This window comes from Squalius cephalus (assembly GCF_949319135.1).
Source record: "Squalius cephalus genome assembly, chromosome: 13".
Lineage (NCBI taxonomy): Eukaryota > Metazoa > Chordata > Actinopteri > Cypriniformes > Leuciscidae > Squalius > Squalius cephalus.
In genome coordinates, this window is record NC_137134.1 from 13,650,421 (window position 1) to 13,669,870 (window position 19,450).

General features: G+C 35.2%; 2 protein-coding genes and 1 long non-coding RNA gene across 6 annotated transcripts in view; 1 reads left to right on the forward strand and 2 right to left on the reverse strand.

Moving 5' to 3' along the window:
* senp7b (SUMO specific peptidase 7b) overlaps positions 1-10,864 on the reverse strand; it is a 41,035-nt gene extending 30,171 nt beyond the window's left edge. For 2 of the 4 annotated variants that reach the window (XM_079889961.1, XM_079889959.1), the window contains exons 1-8: positions 10,634-10,816; positions 8,865-8,969; positions 8,600-8,700; positions 8,098-8,349; positions 7,905-7,993; positions 4,386-4,567; positions 3,017-3,317; positions 491-588 (exon numbers count right to left, since the gene is read on the reverse strand). In XM_079889961.1, the coding sequence (XP_079746087.1) occupies positions 491-588; positions 3,017-3,317; positions 4,386-4,567; positions 7,905-7,993; positions 8,098-8,349; positions 8,600-8,700; positions 8,865-8,969; positions 10,634-10,675 (1,170 nt within the window). In that variant the 5' untranslated portion in view covers positions 10,676-10,816. Of the gene's footprint in view, positions 1-490; positions 589-3,016; positions 3,318-4,385; positions 4,568-7,904; positions 7,994-8,097; positions 8,350-8,599; positions 8,701-8,864; positions 8,970-10,633 lie in introns of all 4 variants that reach the window. The other 2 variants (XM_079889962.1, XM_079889960.1) reach the window with 2 other exon arrangements.
* A 498-nt stretch (positions 10,865-11,362) lies between these two features.
* On the forward strand, positions 11,363-15,084 carry LOC307169390 (HERV-H LTR-associating protein 2). Its single transcript, XM_079890008.1, has 4 exons — positions 11,363-11,512; positions 12,401-12,441; positions 12,530-12,850; positions 14,341-15,084. The coding sequence occupies exons 1-4, from the start codon at positions 11,472-11,474 to the stop codon at positions 14,466-14,468; spliced, it is 531 nt and encodes a 176-aa protein (XP_079746134.1). The 5' UTR covers positions 11,363-11,471; the 3' UTR covers positions 14,469-15,084.
* Positions 15,085-15,307: 223 nt separating this feature from the next.
* Positions 15,308-19,167, reverse strand: LOC307169404. The gene is made up of 5 exons (XR_013823115.1): positions 19,050-19,167; positions 18,188-18,759; positions 17,016-17,053; positions 16,586-16,936; positions 15,308-16,475 (listed from the first exon to the last, which is right to left on the reverse strand). It is a non-coding gene; the product is annotated as an uncharacterized lncRNA (long non-coding RNA).
* Between the last annotated feature and the right edge of the window lie 283 nt (positions 19,168-19,450).

Genomic DNA, 19,450 nt, shown 5'->3' on the forward strand with positions numbered 1-19,450 from the left:
GGAGTTCTCCTTTAATGGCATTTCCCCAAACACGCTCAAAACGGTTGACCAATCACAACACACTAGTCCAGCCGACCAATCGGAGCACATTGTGCTTTTCAGAAGGAGGGGCTTCATTGAGACAGGAACTAAACAGAGCGTTACTGACAGACTGGTAAGAGATGTGCTTTAACAATGTCAAATATATGAAAAACAATGTGTTTTTTGAACATTCGAGCATGAAAAACTCTTCTAGTAGAGCTCAAAAGCAAAATCCAGACTCGTTGTTAAAAGTCTATGTATAAATATGGCCTATTTAATGTTGAGCATCAATAATAAATGTCACCGGAAATTACTGTTGTTTAGCATCCCGGTTGGATTTGATTCATAAATAAATTGTAAAATAAATAGAGCCTTTTGCAATCAGCTTTGAAGGGTGTGCTAAATTAATAAATGTCCGTTACATACAGTCATTAACTTGAGTAGGGACACATCTTTCTTTATCTGTTACCTGAGCGTCCCTGATCCCCTCAGAGATCCGCTGCTCTTGCAAACTTCCAGAGACGTCATTCATCTCCTCGGCTCCTTCATCATCGCTGGACAGCACGACTGAAGGGGAAAGAGATTGACCAATCAGAAGCAAGGACCAGAACTATGTGTTAAAATGCCCTTGAACAAGAGGTCAGGTGTTCTTGCTTCCATTGAAGCACTTCGAAACTCGAATCAAAAGGTTTTGCACATCATATGCAGATAATATAATTTGCGATGAAAACTATATTAAATTAGGAAGGAATGAAGAATAGAAGCAGTGGTCTCAGACTTCTGGACCACACCGCACGTGTCTAAACGTTCTGGAGGACAAAAAAAACAAACTTCAGGCCTCCTAGATAAACTTCTGATGCTACATTTTCCAATGAGGTAAATGTGAGTGTTGACAGATGTTTCCTTCAGTAAACAGTTTGTATGCGTATTTGAAAAGTTCACATGATTAACATCATCGAGGGTCGAATGATCGGTTTTACACTGTGTTCTTACAATTCAATATTATGTTTTGAATTGGAAAGTTACCGGCCAATTTTTACTTGCATTTGGCGTTTGATGAGTGTTAATTGTGGACCATGTATTTATCTTTTTCTCTTCTTCTCTGTAGAAGAGGCTTCTCTTTGGCTGGGTCCCATAATGGGCTTTGGGAGAGAAACGGGGACATGGGTAATCCTCTCTCTCTTTTTTTTTTTCATCCTTCACCTCCTTCCCTTCCTCTTCCTGTCTACCAATTCATCAGAAAACAATAACAAATTCAATGCTGCCCATCTGGTTTTGCTACATTAAAAATGGCTCATATTGGACATATTTGCAAACTAAGTGGACATTTGTTAGCCATTCAAATCAATCCAATCGAATCCTCTTTGTCAGATCATCACTAGAGGAAAAAATGAATGTGAACTAAAGCTTTTAACAATGGAAAAAGGATTTATTATTTTTTATACTTATTAGAAAAATTATTATTTTAGGCCAGATCTTTTCAATGAATCAGTTGATATGGTTCACAAAACCAGTCTGAATGAACTCATTGACTTTATGATCCAGACTGGAAAAGAAGATTATCAGTGAAGAATGAAGCTGTTTCTCAAACAAAGCTATCTTAAGACTTCAGAAGAATTGGAACAATGTGAAGGTGCATAATTAAGTTTTTTTGGATGAACTATTCCTTTAATGGCAACCATAATAGGGGATAAAGAGCAAGTCCTAGCTGATCATGAGGAGGAGGATGGTGCATCTGCGCTCCTCTCTAGCAGACAGAGGTGTAATGGGCTTTACTCAGAACTTGAGGTCAGGATTGTAGTAATCTAGATTGTGAGAGTGAATGCTGCTATTCTGCACACCTCACACTTAAAGACATTAATCTTTATAAGCTCATCCTTCATCCAATGACAGCTCAGAACTGACGCCACCTCCGAGTACAATGGGACCGACCGTCTCGGAAAATACAGAATTTTTTAACAAATTGGGTTAATTCAGTTTCACTCTCTTTTTTTACGTTCACACTTAATCTGCATTTCTAAATCCAGATTCCACTGTGCATTGGTGGAAGTTTACTAATTTATTTAGGGATGCACTATATATCTGTACAATATCGGTTATCAGAAATAGGCTTCTTTTGTTACCTGTCAGGTTAATTCAGTTTCACAATCTGTTTACACATCTCTTTACACATACAATCTGTATTTCTTAATCAAGATGTTTTTTATAGAATCTATCAAAATCAGAAATGTAATTGTGCATGTTAATTTCCTCTATTTTTACATTTAGATTAAGTTAAGTTCATCTTTAGAAACACTAATAATTTATTAACACTGTTAAATGTAATCTTTAACAAATCTCAAGATGAATATCCATTTTTATAATGTAAATTATAATGTTGTGATGCCTAAATTTACTTGTAGCATTTATTGATTTTAGTTTTTAGCTTATCGCATTTGTCAGAATAAATGTAATTTTGGTGTATCTTTATTTTTTTATTATTTTTATTTATTATTATTACTTACAATAAATTTCAACAATCCCCTAAAGTTCTTTGATGGCACAAGTCATATCTGGGGTCTAAAATGTCATGAAGACTTGAAGTTTTTGACTTGGGCAAGTAAGCAACCACCCAGATCACCATAGCAATTTCACAGCAAACTTCTGGAAACTCCCTGTGGTTACGAGTTTTGCACAGGCAAGCAACATTCACATTTTTGTTAGAAAATGTACATATCTAGTTGGTTGTTATTTTGACCTCCTGACCGTTTCCAAGAGCAAATCTGGTGCCTCTGCCAATCAGTGTGTTTAAGAAAAACATCTTCCATTAAAGGCAAATGCAAGCAAGTTCACTTTTTTCAAGTGTTTATGGGGTAAGCTGGCATACACAGCACGCAAAAGCTGTTAAACGAACTACCCAGCACCCTGGAGGGTAAGAAAGTTTAAATAAGGCTAGTTTGCCCTCAATGTTTGAGAAGTTGTGGAAAGAATCAAATGAAAAAACAATCAAACGTACTTGGCTCTGTGGAGCTGGGCTTGGTTCTCTTGTAGGTCTTGCAGAAACCGTGGGGCTTCCTCCTCAATCTGTTGCAGTAAACAGACCCAAAGGGGTCTTTGCTCTTGGCCTCTGGTGGGGAAATCAGCAGGTTTTTTTTAACAGGCACAGAGGTGGTAGCTCTTTCTCCAGAGGACCTGAGACGCCTAGTTTGAGCTTCCTGAACGTTGCGGCATGAACGGAGGCTGGATTCATGATTGGACGGTTTGGAAACAGATTCTTCATTCGACACATTTCCATTCTTGTTTTTGCTTGCTGCTTTCTGGGGTCAAAATACAAGGGACAACAAAGAATAAAGTGGTTACAGATGGCATAAAGGCTCCTTTTGAAATATCTCATATTTTAATATTTAATAGGTAACATGACTGAACGCTTCAGAAAGGCTACAAAGCAACTTGAACGGTAGAACTATCTCTTTTATATTTATGACTTAAGACTTTGCCATAGTAGGATTTGTAATATTGCCATCAGTTCCCATTACAAGCTAATGAATATTTAAGAAGCCCTACTATGGTAAAGGCTCAGATCATGACTATTAAGTAACAGGACTGGAGGGTTTTGAGGCAACATCACATCAGTATGACTTAATTTTATATTTATGAGAGGTGAAGGTGAAGGTATGCTTCATGAATATTAATTAGGTAACATGACTGGATGGTCATTGTGACCTCATTTACATTTATATCCCAATACATTGTTCTGGACGCTCTAGGATGGTTAAAAAGTAATGTCAGACCTAATAAATATTTATTAGTCGACTTTTCCATGGTAGGATTTGTAAATTCACCGCCAGTGTACCAAGGACGTTATGACCTGAGGAATATTTACGAGCCTTACTATGGTAAAGGATTAAATCAAGAATGTTATCTACATACTTCTGGAAATTTACGAGGCAACCTCAGGATAACCTAATTTATATTTAAGAGCCAAGACTGCGGCATAGTTCATTTTTCACGTAGCAACATTGCTTTGAACCAACTAATATTTACAAGTCCTATTATGGTAAAGGTTTGGTTCATGAATATTAATTAGGTAACACACAGGGTGGTCCAGGTTAATATTCAAGAGCTACGGCTTTACCATGAACTGTATTATGTTAAAATAATGGCTCATAAATATAAATTAGTTCAAACTGACGTTGCTTGCTTCATAACCTTCCTGGGTACAATGGTTAATTCATGATTACTGGTTATGTAACATGACTGGATGCTCCAGTAAACAACACCAGTCTCTAATTAATATTCACTAGCTAAGACTTTACCATAGAAATGTACTTTATTGACGTCTGGACTTGACTGGCTTTCACTGAATGACAAGAACACCATCTCACCTCAGAGACGCCACAAACAGAACCTGTGGGCTTTAATTTGCGGTCAGTCTGCGAGACATGATCCAGGTCCTCTGGAGTAGACGACCGCGATGTCTCTTTCGCCGGAGAACTGCCTTGTGTCTCTTCCGTTTCTTCATCCTCATGGAAAAGCCCACATGCCTCCAGTTGCCCCGGATCCAGGCCTAACAAGATGGAATGATGGAGAACTTGGTTAAATAAATAAAAAAAAAGAAGAAGAAAATTCTAGGACTTTACAAGCAGCACATAACCTTCTCCTAACGACTTTTACGCACTCTCCAGTACATATAAAATGGCCTTATTGAGCAAATATCATTCCTCCACCTTGGTGGAGGTCACATCAGCCATGAAACGGGGCTAAATCGCCAAAATCCCCAGAGACGTGGAACTAGACAGAGTATAAGCGAGAGGGCCAGCAAGAAAGAGAGCAGCAAGACCATTTTAACAGATCCATAAAGTTAAGCATTTGTTTATTTATCAGCGATCCGAAGCCAGGAAAACTCTGATGCCGTCCAATATTATGTAGAGCAGGCAGTGAAGGAGGGTCAAAGGAAAGGAGACAGCTGCGAGATGTTAAACATACCGCCTGAAGCACAATGGAGGGAAAGAAGAGAAAGACAAAGCTGATCATTAAGGTACTTAGAGATGCAGAGACTTAGTAAAGCCCCAAAACTGAGCATTTTCCCTCATTAGCTTCTTGATAATCTACATCAGATATCTCAGCCAAAGTTTACAGTTTACTTTAACTGCTTATTTAGTTTAACGATCCAACTCATTAGGGAGAAACCAAAGTCTCTTTCTGAATTTTGCAGGAACAATCATGCTATATCATGTTTGTGTTTTTGGCAAGAGTCAGTATATAGGTCAATTTTAGTTTTAATTTATGGTTACTTTTATTATATATATATATATATATATATATGTTTATATTTTCTTAAGATTATGGTGTGCATGTGAAAAACTCTGTGCCACAGTTCTAAAGTGGTTGCCAAGTCATAAAAAGGTGTAAGTAATAAAATATTTAATAAATTATATAAACATTATATAAAAAAAGATAGAATTGTGCATGTTAATAGGACACTATTAAACTATACACTCACCTAAAGGATTATTAGGAACACCATACTAATACTGTGTTTGACCCCCTTTCGCCTTCAGAACTGCCTTAATTCTACGTGGCATTGATTCAACAAGGTGCTGAAAGCATTCTTTAGAAATGTTGGCCCATATTGATAGGATAGCATCTTGCAGTTGATGGAGATTTGTGGGATGCACATCCAGGGCACGAAGCATGGTGCATTATCCTGCTGGAAGTAGCTATCAGAGGATGGGTACATGGTGGTCATAAAGGGATGGACATGGTCAGAAACAATGCTCAGGTAGGCCGTGGCATTTAAACGATGCCCAATTGGCACTATTGGCCTAAAGTGTGCCAAGAAAACATCCCCCACACCATTACACCACCACCACCAGCCTGCACAGTGGTAACCAGGCATGATGGATCCATGTTCTCATTCTGTTTACGCCAAATTCTGACTCTACCATCTGAATGTCTCAACAGAAATCGAGACTCATCAGACCAGGCAACATTTTTCCAACTGTTTTTTTGTCTTCAACTGTCCAATTTTGGTGAGCTCGTGCAAATTGTAGCCTCTTTTTCCTATTTGTAGTGGAGATGAGTGGTACCCGGTGGGGTCTTCTGCTGTTGTAGCCCATCCGCCTCAAGGTTGTGCGTGTTGTGGCTTCACAAATGCTTTGCTGCATACCTCGGTTGTAACGAGTGGTTATTTCAGTCAAAGTTGCTCTTCTATCAGCTTGAATCAGTCGGCCCATTCTCCTCTGACCTCTAGCATCAACAAGGCATTTTCGCCCACAAGATTGCCGCATACTGGATGTTTTTCCCTTTTCACACCATTCTTTGTAAACCCTAGAAATGGTTGTGCGTGAAAATCCCAGTAACTGAGCAGATTGTGAAATACTCAGACCGGCCCGTCTGGCACCAACAACCATGCCACGCTCAAAATTGCTTAAATCACCTTTCTTTCCCATTCTGACATTCAGTTTGGAGTTCAGGAGATTGTCTTGACCAGGACCACACCCCTAAATGCATTGAAGCAACTGCCATGTGATTGGTTGATTAGATAATTGCATTAATGAGAAATTGAACAGGTGTTCCTAATAATCCTTTAGGTGAGTGTATATATATATTATTTACGCAATCTACACCTTGTATTATATAAGTATATATTTAAAAACCATTTATATTATATATTTATATAAATATAATTAACTACATATTTATTTATAAATAATGTAAATGTGTATTTTTTTATAATAAAAAATATAAATAAATGTATAGTAAAATAATTGTTCAAAAAGTGGAAAAGAGAGAGTGAAATCTGGATTGAGAAATCTAGACTGAATGTGAATCCAAGAAAAGAGTAAAACCGAATTAACCCGACAGGTGAGAAGAGAAACCTTACAAAACAAAATGGTTTTGCTCGTTCATTAGAAGCCTAAAAGCATTTTGCACTGCCATACAGCGCTTGCGAAGATGTATCGATCTTATTATCGTTAACAAAGGGTATGTTTACACGACAACGATGCACTAAAAATGAAAAGTTTTTTCTTTGTGTTTTTGCGTACAGACAACAATATTGTTAAAACGATAAAAAGGATCCGTGAAAACGACTAAAAACACTGTATGTTGCTGCCAGGCCAGTAGATGGCAATGTTACTTTGTAAAGAAACACTACACACCAATAGACCGAACACCTAATACCAGTGCATGACATCACCATTTGCACAAATACACATTTTTGTAGTTTACACGGAGACAGTAACGGTATTGTTTTCAAAAACTTGCACTTTAAAACCTGTTTGCAAAACTTTTCAGGCCCCCAAAACGGCATTGTCGGGTAAATGAACGGCACAAACGCAATAAAAAGTTTTCCGTTTTTAGCTGAAAACGGTGTCATGTAAACAGCCCCTAAAGCTAAAAGAAAAAACATTAATGTTAATTGAAATAAATGAACAGAAATAAAATAAAATATACTTTTTGTAAGCAATATTTCAGTTAGTTTCAAAAGCAACATTTCAAATTTTCATTTAGTTTAAGTTGCTTAGTAAAATTAAGTAAAATTACTAGTGCTGTCAAATCGATTAATCACATATGACATAAAGGTTGTCTTCTACATAACATTATGTGTTTATATATATTATTTTTATATATATCTATGGGTGTGTGTGTGTGTATAATATAATAATACATATACAAACATATATTACGTAAACAAAAACTTTTATGTTAGATCCGATTAATCGTGACTAATCGATTTGACAGCACAAAAAATTACTAAAATTAAAATTGGGGGGGGGGGGGGAGATAATAAAACCAATTTGACAAAAAAACAAAAACAAAATTGAAATAAAAACAAATTCAAAATATTATGAAATACTACAATAATATATTAGTGATGCTAAAATAACACAGGGATGTACCTCTGCGAATCTTGAAGGAGCTTTCAGACGCCCCCGAATGGTTCTCATCATGGCAGAGAAGAGTATCCGACGCTCTTTTGGGTCTCCAACTGAGACACATACACATAGATGTTATAAAACCCACTAGATCATACCATTATCTCCTTCTCTGGACCATGTGCACTAACCGCCACACCATGGTTCAGATTCTCACCTGCTATTTCCTGGGAAGTCTCTCCCTGTGGTGGGAGTTTGACATTGGGGTCTGAAACCGGTCTTCTCGGACAACTTATTAGGCGTCCCGTTAGCTCGAACAGGGCTGATTTTTATTGCCTGTTTGTTCATTTTAAAACTAAACAGTCCACGTGTGGATCCTTTGGGAAGGTTATCCGAGCAGGCGCGCGTGACGCGGCCTGGCGTCCGTGCGTCAGGTGAAAGATCCGGTCTCTCACCGCTGAGGGATGGCCTGATGGGACACAAATATAAATAAAATGAGCTGTTATGCAACTGATAATGAGATTTTGCTCTTTAAATGTGGCTCATATCCTTCCTTGTTATAATGTATGTAAAGTATGACTACTTAAAAGTTGCAAACCTAGGTCTAATACTTACTGTTAGGGATTGTTTCAAATCTTTCGGCTCAGCTGTTCTCAGCAAACATCAGTCTCAAAGTAAATAAACAGCTCCATCTAGTGATGGTTTATCTGAAGTCTTACCTCACAGATTCACTCCTCTGTCCGTCTTTTGACAGCTTATTTCCATTAGAACTGGATTTATGAAGCGTTCTTCCATTAAGAGTGGCTGAACCCCATTGCATCTGTGGAACGAGAAATGTTTGAAGAGCAAAAGGAGTGGATTTACATTAAACTACAGTATTTGCATTGACTTATAGGAGCTTATCTATTCTCTCAGATGAGACTGTAAATGGAGAACACATTTATATGGACATTTGTCTATTAGTGTATATGATGTTAGCATTACCTTGTGCGTGTTGCTGTCCTGCAGTCGAGACAGTGGAGACTGCATGTCAAGACTGCATGAATCTGACGGCTGCTTCTTTTTGGGGATTCTGAACGGGACATCCATCTGCAAAAATTCAATAATTGATAGGATTTTCAAGTCAGAATGTATTTGTAAACTCAGTTCACTTTTACACCATAATAAATCAACTTTATACACCATAACAGATGTATAATTTGTATAAACAGGGTTTCTGCAGGTTTTAAATGTAAGACTTTTTTTTAAGAACAAGTAGCCTAAAGAACATTTAAGGAATAAATTGAAGAATTTAAAGAAAAATTGAACAATTCTCAAAATGCAAATGTCTAGGAAGCACACAATGAGTTAACAAACTTCCAACAAATCTCCATTACTTTTTAATTCATTTTACAATAGAATATTCCACTAGAATATGGAAATAGCCATAACTTTTAGAGTGCCTGCAAAAAAATAACAATAAAAAATGGTTCCAGTACAAATGTCTAAAGATTCATAATTCAAAATACATTTACTTGAGAATCAAATTCTGTGAAATTGATCAAAATGAAGTGAGTTTATGATTAAAATAAGAACAAACATCTGCCAATATTGTTAAAAAAGGTCATATCCCACTGAAAGATATTTGTACTTGATTTAAGCATAAACTCGCTTCATTTTGAAACATTTCTCAGAAAACAAGACTTCGTATCTTCATTTTGCATCTCAAGTATATGTATCGGGATTTAAGGATGTCTGTATTGGAAAATAAGCCAAAAACACTGAAGAAGATAAAAAATGTTTGCAGCACAAGCAACATTTAATGCCATGACTTTATGAATTTAAGGCTTTCTGCTCGATTTTAAGACCTTGATTTATGCGGATTAAGACTTTTTAAGACCCTGATAAGTATTTAAATATTTAAATTTATTTCCTTAGTGTTTCCCAGACTTGTTTTTTTTAACACTAAACCAAAAATGTGTTCCTCTGAACTCAAATTATACTTGATATTGTTTAACATTATGATTAATACTATTACAGTCCAATATTACTATGAATCACTTTCTAAAATAAAAACAAATTTAAGTTTTACAAATAAAAGAAGTTCTTAAATATAAATATACAGATATGCTGCTGCAATTTACACATACTTTGCAGTTTGATCTTTAAAAAGGTACTGAGTGTTCTAAGTGCAAACTATTGATGATGATAATAATAATAATTGTGATATTAGCAGCCTGAATATTTTAAGTTCCTTCTTTATTTTTACAAACCAAATTTATATGCAAAATTGAAGTCTTTCCAAGTAGCTCAGGTTTGTAATCACTGTTTGATCTTTCTGTCTTCCATAATTATTATTATTATTATTATTATTATTAATTAGGCTAGTGTACTTCATCTGTACGTAAACAACAGTGACCAAACCTGTCCAATATATCAGAGCAATCCAGTAACCTTAAACATCCTGAAATCCCTCATTCGCACGGGGTTGAGATTTAACGTTAACGTTATAAGACTGTTTAGATGTTTATATGCCCACCTGACAACCAAAACTGCTAGTCACTAATCAAACACAGATTCGAGTATAACACACCATGCACGAGCTAATCTTATATCATTTTGATAATATAAGTGTCTAGAACCTCTAGATATCATGAACGTGATTAATATCAAACAGTTTAAGCTTTTAGCATTGGCTGTTCAACTCCAGGGCCATTAATATTGCACATCTGAGCTGATATTGGTCTTATAAGCTTCATAAATGCCATACTTACAGCACACACCTGTCTGAGACTCGCTCTATAAATATCAGGCATGGGCTATGAACGGATAAAGGCACTGATAACTCATTCTGGTCAGCAGAATAGCAATAAGTGCACTAAGAAGTGAGCATCCCTCTTTCTGTTTATGTCCGACGTTTTTCCCGAGTCTTCTTCTTCTTCTTCTTCTGCAGTTGAAAGTTGTGGCGGGTAAATAATCGGAATCGTGATTGCGCCATCTGCTGGCTGAACAGAATCAAGCATTATTTGTTTGTCAGGGTTTGTTTCTAATGCAATAACATTCAAACAAATCTGAAGATTATACCAAACTAAATAACATTGCTTAAGATCATGACAAAAAGCAGCATTGACTAATATGTTCCATGTCCATATCAATTGTAGCGTATAGGCTAACAAATTTAACTACTATAATATGGAGACGTCTTTTTGGAAATACCTAGTGTTATTGATTTTATTGTTCGTTTTTGCAGTGTGTGGCTCATATGATTTTTATTTTAGATTAAGGTAAGCTCTTTAAATTAAAGATAGGCTATGTATTCGAAAATGAAACAAACATAACAAACACACCAATGGTGTTATACAAATATTGTATACAAAAGTTATACAGTATAATTTATATATTTTATTCATATAATGTGTATTATTTATTTTACTCGACAATAGATATATGTATTAATATATATATTAAAAAAAAATAAAGAGATGAGAATAACAAAGCCAACTAGTGAGAGCATGCGCACTTGCACTGCGCACGCAGTTGCGCTTCGTTGTAAGATGCAAACTGAGATAAGCTTCACCGTTAAATTTCAGTTTTAATTTGTCAAATAACTATATGTTGGCATTTTTTATAAATTTGTACATCATGTTTAAAAGGTACGTTGTGCTGAAATTGTCGTCGTGTCGCAGTATACATCTTTATCCTCTGGCCTTCATAACAAAGGCGCAGTGTAACGATATAGCTACCGTTAGACTAGAGGCTTTGTGCTAGCTGCTTCAGTCGGTATATCTGTAAATATTCCTACATTTACGATGATAACGTGTCCTAAATATTCCCAGCAACGGAGAAATCTAATTTCCAATTTGTACGTTCAAAAATGGTCCGTCTGTTTGCGCAGATATGTCTACATTAACTTAGCTGTTATTTCAAATAATTAGCTTGCCAGGCTACTTAAACATAAACAATCTGGAATTCATGAAAACTAAATTAAAGTACATCAAATGTCATCGAATATATTTATGTTTGTATTATATAACTCATATTGCATGATGTGTTGATATAGTTTAGGCTATGTGTATGTGTATTATTATATCTGAGGTCAAACTGTACCTGTTGCACCTAATTTCAGATCAATTCATACATTGATTAATGTAAGAAATGTAACATATTGTATAATGCAAGAATATGGTTTAAAAGATTTTAAATTATCTAAATACACTGTTCATTACCATTGGTGTAAATGTAGCCTATTACTGTCACACTGACACAGAATTTCTGCACAAAACAACTATATATTCACACTTCTACAAAAGCCGCCTGTCAATGTAAACTGCACTACTTGAGGTTTCATCACCCACTTTTGTCATCGCAAATGACGTTTTGTTGACCTCTGTGTCTCTGCGACACCTGTTGTTGAAGTCTCGGTCCCCTCAGGAAAAGATGTTTCTAACTAGTACCCTGAGGCATATCTTTAATATTGGGAATAGTAGTTATCACAGTTTACTGTTTCTGTATGACAAACCTCTTTGTGTTTGTTTTTGCAGTGTGTTGCTCCTCTGTTTCTTTATACTAGTTTTGAACGAAGGTAAGCACATAATATTGCTGATATTTATTTGAATCAGCTTGGAAGTAAACATTCACATGTTCATGGTCTGCCTCTGCTTTTGTTTCAGCATCTGTGGATAAAACCATTCAGGTTTTTATCGGAGATTCTACAGTTTTTCCGTGTCGTTCTCCCCGGCAACCTACAATATTTACTGCATACTGGAGATATCAGGACAGCAAGAATGTTTATGACATACAAGATGGCGTAGGATCGACTAAGGAGCAGGACCCAGCGTACAAAAGCAGAGCTGAAAGTTTTCCTGCAGAATATTCAAAAGGAAACTTCTCCCTCAAACTTAGGAAAGTTCAGAAAGTTGATGCAGGGTCGTACTGCTGCTTCCTCCCCGAATTTAGTTCTCATCAAACATGCACAGTACTTCAAGTCAAAGGTGCGATGAATTGGTTGCCATTATTAGCTCTTAAAATTCTTGATGTTAAATATCAGTAATTGGGATTTAAGTGTGGCTAGTGTGTATTTTTTCCCATGATATAATATTTTCTCTTATCCCAGTTTAATGTGCTAAGACAACCGTACAGTAAGCTGTTCGTAGGTTTACGTCCGGAATGTAAACCCTGAGGTTTGGTGGCACTTATAATAAATAAAATAAATAAGCTGTTAAGTGAGGAGGAAGTGTACTGTGACCGAGAAGTTCAACACAGCATGTCTGAGACCAAAAAATAAAACAATTTTGAAAAAAAAAATGACTAAATCTCAAAAACACACAAAAAACTGATTTAACAAACAAAATAACCAGCCTGACATAATACATAAAAAATCTGTTTGACAAAGAAAATAAACTATAAACAAAAAAAACAAACTAATATAACAAAATGACAAATTTGACAAAAGTCAAACAAAATAACCAGTCTGACAAACAAAATAACAGACTATAAACTAAATAACAAATTAATATAAAAAAATTTGACCAAAAAATAAAACAAAATAACCAGTCTGACAAACAAAATAACAGACTATAAACTAAATAATAAATTAATATAACAAAAAAAAACAAATTTGACCCAAAATATAAAACAAAATAACCAGTCTGACAAACAAAATAACAACTTTTAAAACAAAATAACAAATCTGACAAAATAAATTCTAAAACAAAATAACCAGTCTGGCAAACAAAATAACAGACTATAAACTAAATAATAAATTAATATAACAAAAAAAAAAAAAAATGACCCAAAAAATAAAACAAAATAACCAGTCTGACAAACAAAATAACAGACTATAAACTAAATAACAAATTAATATAAAAAAAGAAACAAATTTGACCAAAAAATAAAACAAAATAACCAGTCTGACAAACAAAATAACAACTTTTAAAACAAAATAACAAATCTGACAAAATAAATTCTAAAACAAAATAACCAGTCTGGCAAACAAAATAACAGACTATAAACTAAATAATAAATTAATATAACAAAAAAAAAAAAAAATGACCCAAAAAATAAAACAAAATAACCAGTCTGACAAACAAAATAACAGACTATAAACTAAATAACAAATTAATATAAAAAAAGAAACAAATTTGACCAAAAAATAAAACAAAATAACCAGTCTGACAAACAAAATAACAACTTTTAAAACAAAATAACAAATCTGACAAAATAAATTCTAAAACAAAATCACCAGTTTGGCAAACAAAATGGTCCGTGTACCTTCCGATAATTTGGGGAATTTTTTATTTGGAATGTTTGAAAACGATCATTCTTGCACTTTCGTTTGGTGTTGTTGCTTTTGGCACAGACGTCACACACTTCTCCTCTGGAGTTTTAGTGCATTCACTAATGATCGTCCACACTGTGAGTCAGTACTAGCCCTACATGCTACAGTTTTTTTCATTCTTCTTTCATTGTTTTTGTGTTTTAGAGGGACCAATGGGAATCCAAGAGAAGCCAGGCTCAAACCGTGGCGTTGAATCCAAAGCAGAGAGGATTGTATCTCTGTTAATTCCTTTCTTCGCTGGGACTATTCTGATCTGGTTGTGTGAGTGGTGATTGTGGGCAATATAACAGAAAGCACACACTTTTGCAGGGATCAGCTTTTTGCAATATTATGACAGAGTCAAAAAACGAAAACGATATCTGTTGAATTAGGACTATATCCTACTATGCTCTCGCTGGACCAGAGTAAGAACCACAAAATTACATTTCATATGCAGTAGTTCATCAATATGTAATTTTGATAAACATTTAGACGCACAAACAACATATCTGACATGTTATAGATGTTACTCTAGGCAGATGCAATAAAAACAGTCTGTTTACTGCACTTTAGTTTCCGCCATTCGGCTTGCAAAACATACAGAACATTTCCAGTGGATAAAACCAATAAATGTTTGGCATTAATGCCATTAATTAACACTTAACAGTGTCCATTCACATAAATTAAAATATGGCATCTACCCTGACGAGGTCAATCGTTTGCGTTTTTCAGTAATCTTAAAGATTTGACGTGATGCAGTGTTTTTGTTGTGCGATACTAGTTGAGTTGTTTACATAATTATTTACAGGTTGTAACTACAACAGTTTACTGCAATTCTGTTGGACTAGCTTTATTGTATTTATTAAATGAAATTATTTATTTATTTTTATTTTTTTTTTTTTAAATGTATTTAACTTATTCAAACATTTGTCATGTAAACATCTCAAAATTTAAGCTGTGTAACAATATTCTGCCTGGAATAGTGCATGTAAATGTGTTCTGTCTGTTGATGTTTTTTTACTAGTTTTACAAAATAAAATTGCTTAACATTTGACTTCTAAGAATTTCTAATGAAACTAAAGGTCAATTATATAAGACAAGGCTGTCTGATTGACATGTTTAGGGACCAATCTGTGTTTTACATGTCACTTAGAGGCGGGTTGATCTGAAATAGATGATGTCACAATATCAGGCACATGTTTTGATAGTACCATGTGAAACCTTCATTTTCTTAGTTTTGTAACTCTTTAATGTCTTGTGTTCAGGAATAAATGACCCATCCTCATTTCATTTCGTCTTCCACCTGCAGTTTCATCCTCCATCAGTCTGCATGTTCCACAACAGAAATTGTCCAATAATAGGGGATAAAGTATGTTCAGATGGTCAGCATGGCGACTACTCTTTTTTTTCCAAGCCACTGACATGTTCTTATACGTTTTAATGCATTTGTAGAAACTACTACTGTCTTAGTGCACCTTATATATATGTATGGATCATATATCACTACTTGATATAGTGCCATTTGGTATTTTTTTGACATATATAGTTCAATTTGCACTTTTAAATCAAACCACCTTAATTATAATAAATCATAATGTACATAACTGATCATTTTAAAGAACATCACGGTTAGTCAAAGGCAGTACCCCAAATATTTTCTGGTGTAGGCCTACAAGTTTATTTATTTTTTGCATTACATATACTTTACATTTATGATATTGTCACTGCTAAAACACTCCCATTGTGCTTATTATTCCATCCCCCCGTTTAGTACATCATTTTCAGTACATCGTTGTTGTGTAAACGTGCCCTGATACATAACAGATTGTCATGTTTATTATAGGGTTAATATTGTACGGTTTTAACTGCACACATTGACAATGACACTGAAATTGTTACAAGTCTCATCCGTTTACAAACATCGATGACTGTCAAGTTGTTCATGATTAAAATTAATTAAATCTGTATTATTATGAGAGGAGGCAGCGCCTTTAACATTCACTTCAGTCACCTTTAACACTATCAGTTCAGTTCTGATCAGAATCAGATTAAAATACAGAGGACCAACATGTTACTTTCTGAAATGTTTGTTAAAGGGATGACAATACTTAATGTGCAGATACTTGAAAATTGTACTTAAGTACAGTAACCGAGCAAAACTATTTCCAACATGGGCTGATTGAAGAGATCTGAACTCTACACTAAAAAATAAAAGGATAAGGAAAAACTGATTAACAAAGACACAGTTAGTGTCAGTTCTCGATGTAATCCTTCATGGTTCCCTCTTCCTATTGGTCTATCTGTGAGACAAAACAACAACAACGATAAAGTGTGTAACATTAGTTTGACCAGTCACTAACTTAATTCATAATTTCAGTTTTTACTTTGAAAATCTTCAGATTATACACACCTTTGACTTGAAGCTCTATGTCAGTTTGATATTGAGATGGCCCTGTGATGTAACAGGTATACTTCCTTGCATCAGTTATTTGAAGACCGTTGAGTTTGATGGAGACATTGCCTTTCTTTTGCTCATCAGGGAATGTTTCAACTCTGTTCTTGTACTGTGGGCTCTGGACTTCAACTGTTTTGTTGCCAATTATGTCAAACACTTTATTGCCTTCATCGTCTCTCCAGTGTACATTAAAATCTTCAATTTTAAATATTTTATCCTGATGCTCACTTTCAGGGATCGAACATGACAAGAGAACAGAGTCTCCAATAAAACCCCAAACTGTGTCCTCTGAAGAAGAGAAGGAACCTAAAAAAAAAAGAAGCAAAAACACTGTTTGGCTTCTGCACGTGACATGAAGGTTCATTTAAAAATTTTAATCTCTCACCTGCGATATACAGCAGAAACACTGAGATGATGTACCAACTGTAGAAAAAGAAGATAAAATGATATCAACAGCATGCTAACCTACTTTTGCCTTTATATTTGAGAAATATCTTCTCCCACACCTTCTCTCCAGTATTCACAATCATGGCAAAGGAACTGGATCTAGACAACAATGAATCATGTACTTCTCTCCATTCAGTAACATTCTTCTGTGACATTCTAAATACTGTAAATACTATCAAAGTTTCATCAACATCACCATCTTTTCTTTCACAGCAACAAATGTTGATTAACAGCAGCTTGTCTAGCACTGTAGTTTGAATAAAGCACGTGCACTAACATAGACCCAATATGAGCTTTTTACTTAAAATGTATACTAATAAGAAATTAATTAGTAAAAGCATAGTACAACAAGTAGCAATTTATTTGATCCACACCCAATTGTGCCGTCCTCTGTCTCCGGCCTAACCTAAAGCTAGACCGTATTCCGTATTACATCAAACCTTCTAAACTATCTGTTTTCTAAAAACTGCTGTAACTATCTACTTGCACTGGATATTAATCTCATATTTATCTGTAATGAATATAATTTGTGCTATATGTGGTCCAAAAATCATATTTTTAAAAATATTGCTTCCATTCTACTTTCTCAAAATTCACTAAAACATACCTGTGTCCCATGATGTTTTGCTTTTATATAGTAACCAGCCAAATTAAAATGTATAGAAATGTATATCTAATACTAAATTTACGTAACTATCCGAGTAAGCGCCACGTGTAGTTCACATACAGTCGACGTGGCAGTGAGAGACGCATGGCGCATACGCATGCGTATATGTAATGTGACGTTTTCAGGTGGCTAAGATAAAAGTATCAGCTAATTTTATCTTTTTTGACAAGCTAGAAATTTGGTTTACCATTAATACCCTATTGTTTTTATATATTTTTTATGTAATGTTGTCTTTTCATCTACACAATACTCCCCAAACGGTATTTGATCCCAAGAGGTCACTTTAAACTGGCTAATTTTTCTGACTACTCTGAAATTTATTTTATGATTTTTTATTTATAAACATCACTGCTCTTACCTGGTTAGTTTTTCATTGCTATAGTTTTGGGACAGGTACATATTACTGAATAAGATTGAGCAAATATAATACAACTAAGACACACCTTTGATGAAGAACTGCTTGGTTGCTGAAGATGGAATAAATCCTTCTTGAGTTGACTTTGAGGGGAAAATATTGAAATACAGTTTCATGTAGTTATTTTCCTCATATGAAATCTTGCCTTGAAATGCCACATTCTGTCATGATTCCAGTCTTGTGTGGACTTTTATATTATTTCCTGTTCTGTGCCAGGTTTTGTAGTCCTTTGTAGTTTTTCTTATTGATTAGTTCCTGATTGTTCCCAGGTGTGTCTTGTTTGCCAATCTCCCCTTGAGTGTATTTATACCCAAGTGTTTCTCATGTTCTTTGTCTGGTGTTGTCCTTTGGTGGATGTAGGTCCCCTGGTCCCCTGGTCCCCTGGTCCCCTGGTCCCCTGGTCCCCTGGTCCCCTGGTCCCCTGGTCCCCTGGTCCCCTGGTCCCCTGGTCCCCTGGTCCCCTGGTCCCCTGGTCCCCTGGTCCCCTGGTCCCCTGGTCCCCTGGTCCCAAACTATAAAATTGCATTTGGATCCAGCTCCTCTTTTGTTTTGTTTTTTGAGTTCACGCAGCATACACATTCTTTCTTTTCGCCATCTTGTCTTTCAGAAAAAAAAAAAGAAGCATCACAGGAATTCAGTTTTTAAGATTCCATTTTGGGAGTGTCTTGTTCATCAAATTCCTCATAGTGACCTTCAAATGTTTAAAAATAGTAAAGAATAAAAGTAAAATTAAAATAAAGAACTTAAAAAAACACAGTTGTTTTTTTGTTGTTGTTGTTTTTTTCGGTTCCCTGTAAAATGTATTATCTGCAGATAAATACAGAAGAAATCTAAATAAATGAATTGCTGCTCTCTGCCAAGGAAAATAAAGTAGATGAGATGTGACTTACCTTAAGGTACTTTTTGCCTTTGCCACAATCTAAAAAAAAAATTTGGCTTGACAGTGACCTGCCTTTTTTCTCGTCTTCTCTCTGTTAAAGAGATGTCTGCTCTTGCCAGAATCTGTATACAGGTGATGAGGAAATAAAGAGCTTATAGTTGTAATGGGAGGAGCAGAATCCACCTGATGAAAACTAATTTTAACTATTACAGGAACGACAAGCCATACCAGTTTACATTTTAAAATGACAAGTACTTGGTAGAATGTGCTATCTATTATTGGTGTTGTTTTAATAAAATATGACCCAAATAAAAACAGTTCAGCTGAAATACCAGGATGAATATGAAAGAGGGTCACCTGACATGTATTTGAAGTATAAGCTTTAAATCAATGTGTGCAATAGGCCTACAT